Here is a 6,334-nt window from a genome sequence, read left to right as displayed (position 1 = left end):
GGGGGCAATGACAACCTACTTCTGGCCTCGGGTCAAGGTCAGCAAAAATCTCACAAGTGAGGAGATTGTAATGCCAGCCTGAGTACTCTGGTTCCCTTTTCTTTTTCTAAATCAGGAAATGCATCTTTCTCCCTGTGCCCGCGGAGAAGCGCCGCCCGCCCCCGAGCCGAGCTACAGCGTGCAGAGGACCCGGAAGGAGCCGGGCGCGCGGGGCCTGGGAGCCGGGCTCCCCAAGGAGGAGCGCGGGGAGAAGCGGGGCGCCGCGCGGAGGCTCGACTTGGGCGCACCCCCGCCGCGGGCTCCCGCGTTCGCTTAGCGCCGTTCCACCTTAAGCGCGCAGACCTCCTTAAGCCGGGCGCGTGAGCGCGAGTAGGGGCGGGACCTCTCATGCAAATAAGGGGCGTGGGGCGGCGGGGCGGGGCGGGCGGGGCGCGGCCTGACGTCAGGCCCGCTGCTGGGGCAGTTGGCGCGGCGGCGGCGGAGCGGCAGGAGGGCAGGAGCGGCGGCGCCGAGCGAGGCGCGCGGCGGGGCGCGGGCAGCGGCGGGGCCGGAGCAACATGGCGCCGGGGGGCGGGGGCGGGCGGCGGGACGGCTGGCCGGCCCGAGGGCGCCTCCTCCTGGCCGCGCTGCTGCTGCTGCTGCTGCTATGGACGCGGGCGGCCAGCGGCCAGAGCAGCCCCCAGCAGAGCGTGATCCTGGGCATGAGGCTGGCGAGCTGCAACAAGTCGTGCGGGATGAACCCGGATGGCGTCATCTTCGTGTCCGAGGGCAGCACGGTGAACTTGAGGCTCTACGGCCACAGCCTGGGCGAGATCTCCAGCAACCTGATCTCCTTCACCGAGGTGGACGACGCCGAGACGGTCCACAACTCCACCAACTGCCTGGAGCTCACCAAGGACTTAGTGGTCCAGCGGCTGGTCAACGTGAGCCGCGGGAACACGTCGGGGATGCTAGTGGTGCTCACCAAGTTCCTGCGGAGGAGCGAGAACATGAAGCTGTACGCGCTGTGCACCCGGGCCCGGGCGGACGGGCCCTGGCTCAAATGGACGGACAAGGACTCCCTGCTCTTCATGGTGGAGGAGCATGGGAGGTTTCTGCCGCTCTGGCTGCACATCCTTCTCGTTTTGGTGCTGTTAGTGCTGTCGGGCATATTTTCTGGCCTCAACCTGGGGCTTATGGCCCTGGACCCGATGGAGCTGCGCATCGTGCAGAACTGTGGAACTGAAAAGGAGAGAAGGTACGCCCGCAAGATAGAGCCCATCCGGCGCAAGGGCAACTACTTGCTCTGTTCGCTGCTCCTGGGGAATGTGCTAGTCAACACCTCCCTCACCATCCTTCTAGACAACCTCATCGGATCTGGCATCATGGCAGTGGCCTCCTCCACCATTGGCATTGTTATCTTTGGGGAGATCTTACCTCAAGCCCTGTGCTCCCGACACGGGCTGGCTGTGGGTGCCAACACTATTGTTCTCACCAAAATCTTTATGCTGCTCACCTTCCCTCTGAGTTTCCCCATTAGCAAACTCCTGGACTTCGTCTTGGGTCAGGAGATTCGCACTGTTTACAATCGGGAGAAGCTGATGGAGATGTTGAAGGTGACAGAACCCTACAATGACCTGGTGAAGGAGGAATTAAATATGATCCAGGGCGCCCTGGAACTAAGGACCAAAACTGTGGAGGATATCATGACCCAGCTCCACGACTGCTACATGATCCGCAGTGATGCCATCCTGGACTTCAACACCATGTCGGAGATAATGGACAGTGGCTATACGCGCATTCCCGTCTTTGAGGATGAGCAATCCAATATCGTAGATATCCTTTATATCAAAGACCTGGCTTTCGTGGACCCTGATGACTGCACCCCGCTCAAGACTATCACTCGTTTCTACAACCACCCAGTTCATTTTGTTTTCCATGACACCAAGCTGGATGCCATGCTGGAGGAATTCAAGAAGGGTAAGGACTGGTGTAGTTGCTGGTTAAATTCCTCTTGATCCCCCTGAAGCATCCCCTGCATGTTTTTGTGTCTGCCGGTTTTACTCTTGCGTTTGTGTGATTGGGTCTGTGTCCCTCCGTCCATCTCTTCCTGTGCCCCTGAGGGGAATGTTATCAGGTGCAGCAGAAACCGTTTTCAAGCCTTTGCCTTCTGCCAGGTACTGTGCTTTGTGTTCAGTTGAATCGAAAAGAGACACACTTGTCTGGAGCTGGGGGAGGGATACAGAGTAAGGTTCCTGCCTGTGAAGAGGCAAACACCAGGCCTCCCCGAGATTTAGAGGGCAAGTAGCCAGGGAGCTGAGGATGTCCCGGGGGGGAGACATTTGAGGGGAATCTTCAAAGATGGAGTGGCTTGGTCCTGGTTCAGACCCCTCTTGTGAGGAAGCCAAGGATGTGCTTGTGGCTCAGCAGGTGGTCCTGTCTAGTGGACCTCCCTTAGCCCTGCTGGTCAGTGACCACCAGGAGAGAGGCTGGAGTATTTGCACACCTCCTCCCTCGAGTTTGTTCTGAGGTTGGAGCTCTGGAAGATTTGGGGGCAGGGGAGTACCGTCGTCAGTGGCCCTCCGGCCCACAGAAGCGTAATTGGGAGGTCTCTCCTTGGCTCCCGGGCTCACAACAATGCCAAGTAGCAGTTTCCACTGTTTAGCAGAAGCCTGGAGACCAAGCTGTGGTCATTGTTCCTCCTTTCCCAGGTGCCCAACATAAACTTGCCCCACCCCACCCCCAATCTTAAGCTGGCCTTGCCCTGCTCTCTCTCTCTCTTCCTCTGTCTGTGTGTGTGTTGTCTAACGTGTGCTTGGCTAGCTCCCAGGTAGATAGATGGTTTATTCCCAAAGCTCAAAGCTCAAGGCGCACACCCCTTTCCTTATTCCCAACAAAGACTTCTTCCCTCTTCTATCCTGAAACCCTCAAAGTGGCTGTAAACAAGGTGATTATAGAGTAAAACCCTCCTAGGCTGACGGAGGTGAGGAGGCAGAAAGGGCAACCCTTTTGAGAAGAACCTGAGGTCATTTTGTAGGGACTTTTCTTCATAATCTTGGTCCCAACCGTCTTCCCGTATGTAGAGCTGTTTCTGGCAAAGGCCCAAGCTAACCTAGGAACCACTTTTGAACCCCAGTTGTGGATAAGCCTGGGGTCATTTCTGAACTGGAAAGTGGTGGACAGTCTTGAAATGGGATCAGGAGAGAAGAGATGGTCTTGCCAGATTTGGCCTTAAAAGGTGCACTTGGGTCAAGTCAGGGTCAGGGTCAATGCCAAAGGGGCAGATTGGTACCCTCTCTTTTAAGTGTTCTAGACAGATGTCAGCATCAGAGCTAAACCAAGACAGGAGATAGTCTGGGTGGCATGGAAGGAGATTTGAGGGTACAGACCCAGGAACCTGTTTTGCCCAGGGTCAGAGTCCGGGCACAGGGGCAGTAAGGAGTGTGTCTCACCTCCGTCTTGCAGCTAGGGACCCTGACCGTTTCTCTCCGGTGATTTCACTAGGAACCTGGTGAAGACTCACATGGTGAAGACTTCCTTCTCACCTGCCTCTGTGGTCTTTGAGGTGGTTGCTGGTGACGTATATACCCACCAGTACCTCCTCATCAGTTTGCTCAGATCCGGATCCAACTAGTATGGATTGGCTCAATTTGGTATCCAGCTCCTGATCAGCAGGGCTGAACTCTTCTGTGGGAGCATGCCGGGTCTGGGCAAGGCATCTTTGGACTCTGCTCTGTCCTGTGAAGAAGTGTACTTTCATTGAGGTGGAAAAAAACAGAGCTGGCATCTCTTAGGCCGGAGCTCTTCTGGGCTGAACCCTCTCCCAGAGTTTGGTCCACTAGAGGCCTGGGGCCTGAGTCCCGGCCTTGGAGTGTGGATCCCAAGCAGTTCACAGGGAGGCAGGTGTGGTCTACCCTGTGCATCAGGACACTGGAGATGTCACTGTGTCACGGTGGCCACCCCTTATGAATAGACCCTGGGCCTTGTGTGGTGCCTTCTTGATATCTGGAGGGCTTAGGAGACCAGGGGCTTAGGAGACCAGTCTTAGTTCATAAATTACCACGGAGGTGTCCTGCCATGTCCATGCCTCCCACTATGTGGCCTCTCCTGGGTTTTTCCATCCCGGGATGTGGCACACACACCTCATGTGCACTTACAGCTTATACGATTTTCTTTCCGAGTTCAGCATCTGGAAGGCTTTTTTGTTTTTGTTGGTATTAAGAAGGAACAAGCGATAAATTCAGCACTACCAGCATTATGCCAGATGGAGTGGCATATATTTTAGGGTCTTTGCCGGATCTTTCACCCCTGAATTGTGTGAAGGCATTTGACCCCACTCTGCTGGAAGCCCTCTGCTTAGCTGTAATTTTCTTTCTGTCTGTTTGGGTTTCTGTTTTGAGTCAAGTCGGGGTCTCGCTTTGTAGCTGAGGCTGGGCTTGCCTCCCAAGTGCTAGGATTGTAGTTGTGTGTGTTGCTCAGCCTGGAGCTGTAAAAAAAAATTTTTAACCGGGTTCTTTTATCCCCACTCCCCAGCTTTTTAAGTTCGTTGAGAATGGGACCCCGCCTTATTGGTTTTCCCCACTGAAGGCCTGCCCAACAGATGGGGCCTCAGTGAACGTTAGTTGGACCAATGAATGGGTGATTGTCTGCCAGGCTCCTCAGGCTTTCCTGTTCCTCGAACACACCTCGACACTCCCACTCTGGGGCCTTTGCCCTAGCTGTTCTCCAAGAAAGTTAGAGTGGCTCCCTTCCCCTATCCTGCCTCTTCAGCATCGCCTCCAAAAGGCCTTGCTGCCGCCCCATGTAGGCCTGTAGCCCCCACATCTCACTTGACCTTCCCCATCCTCCACCCTGTGCTCCTCTTTCCTCTTCTCATAGCACATCTCACCGCCGCCGCTGGCTCTGGCGCTTAGTGGTTCGCTGTGTTGTCCATCTCCACCCAGTACCATAGAAGATCCAAAGGGCAAGCTCTCCGCTCTGATTGTATCGATAGCTCTGGAATAGCCCTTGGCACATAGTAAGGCCTCAATAAAACATTCATTACCTAGTGAATGAATGACTTATCAGATTTGGGAGACAATTATTCCTCGTCTAGAAGCTTTAGAATTTTGAGAACGCTAAATGGAGTGCTGTGGCGCCTCCATCTGCACCCGGAAAAGCCAGGGGTTGCCTATAATAATGTCTTGATCCCAGGCATGAAGAGTTGGGGGCTTGAGTTCCATTGTTAGTTGGTTCCCTTTGCCAGCTGGTAAGCCATCTTTGGCCTTGGGAGGTTTTTTTAACCCAGCCTCTCTCATTAAGATGAGTCATGAAATGCCCCTGCATGGCACAGGGTGTGGGGAGCTGAATTCCCCTAGGATTAAGGCAGAGAATCCTGCTTCCTACCTCAAGACAGTTACCATGAGATGCTTATCAGCCTTCCTGCCACGTTCAGGAGGCCGCAGGTGCTTTAGGGATGGACCTCAGGAGTAAGACTTTGTGTGGCATGCCGATATGCCAGTTAATCAAGGCCACCCAGATTCATGTCGTTTGAACCTTGGCCCTTCTACTGGAACCTCGCCTGCAACTGTTTGCAGTACTGGGTGTTGGGAGTGGGTTTGTCACAGCTTGGAATCCTGAAACAAGGGTGCCCAGTGACTCCTAGCCCAATTTACACTTCACTTCCCCTTAGATGCTTTTGCAAGCACTAAGACAGAGTCATGAATGACGCCCCACACATGCCTTGAGCTATCTCCCAGCTTTTGCTGTGCCCCCTCTTGGGTTAGTCCTGCCCCTCCCAGGCCCTTAGCTCATCTTTAACCATCTTATCTTTCCCCACCCACCTTATAACCCTCTGGACCACTGTAGAGCTAAGGACATAAACTCCACCCAGCCAAAGCTGGGGTTGTGTTCTACCCAGCTTGGTCAGTGAACTATACGGGGTGACCTTGAACCTGTTAGTACTCCCCTCCGCAAGTTAGTGGGGTGTAATTTGGAGGCGAAAGCAAGTTAGAAATATTTTCATTTAAAAAAAAAAATCCCTCCCACATTTCCGTCTGTGCCACGTCAGATTTTCCCGTCTACTTAACTTGATTCCCAGAATAACTGTAAAGCCAAGAAAAAGAACAAAACAAACCACTGCATGAGTTTTGTGTTCCCTCTTGATTCCTGCCATCTGCCACACCTTCATAACTCCGCCACCCCCCACCTCCAGCACCTCCTTGTTTGTGCATTTGTTCAACAAACATTTAACTTTTTGCAGCCTGTGTGTCAGACACAGTGCTGGCTGTTGAGAGTCAGAGATGTGTAAAAGCCGTCTATTCACAGAGCTCACGGTCGGCCAGGGAGACAGACAGATATGCCACCAAGGTTTGGT

The 6,334-nt window shown here is 54.1% G+C and overlaps 1 protein-coding gene across 1 annotated transcript in view; it reads left to right on the top strand.

Annotated features, from left to right (window-relative positions):
- Positions 1–557: 557 nt before the first annotated feature.
- Positions 558–6,334, top strand: part of Cnnm4 (cyclin and CBS domain divalent metal cation transport mediator 4) — a 42,937-nt gene continuing 37,160 nt past the window's right edge. The window contains exon 1 of the mRNA XM_059282066.1: positions 558–1,959. Coding sequence (XP_059138049.1) covers positions 558–1,959 — 1,402 coding nt within the window. The remainder of the gene's footprint in view (positions 1,960–6,334) is intronic.

This window comes from Peromyscus eremicus, chromosome 16_21, assembly GCF_949786415.1.
Source record: "Peromyscus eremicus chromosome 16_21, PerEre_H2_v1, whole genome shotgun sequence".
NCBI lineage: Eukaryota > Metazoa > Chordata > Mammalia > Rodentia > Cricetidae > Peromyscus > Peromyscus eremicus.
This window is presented reverse-complemented; position numbering and strand designations above follow the sequence as displayed.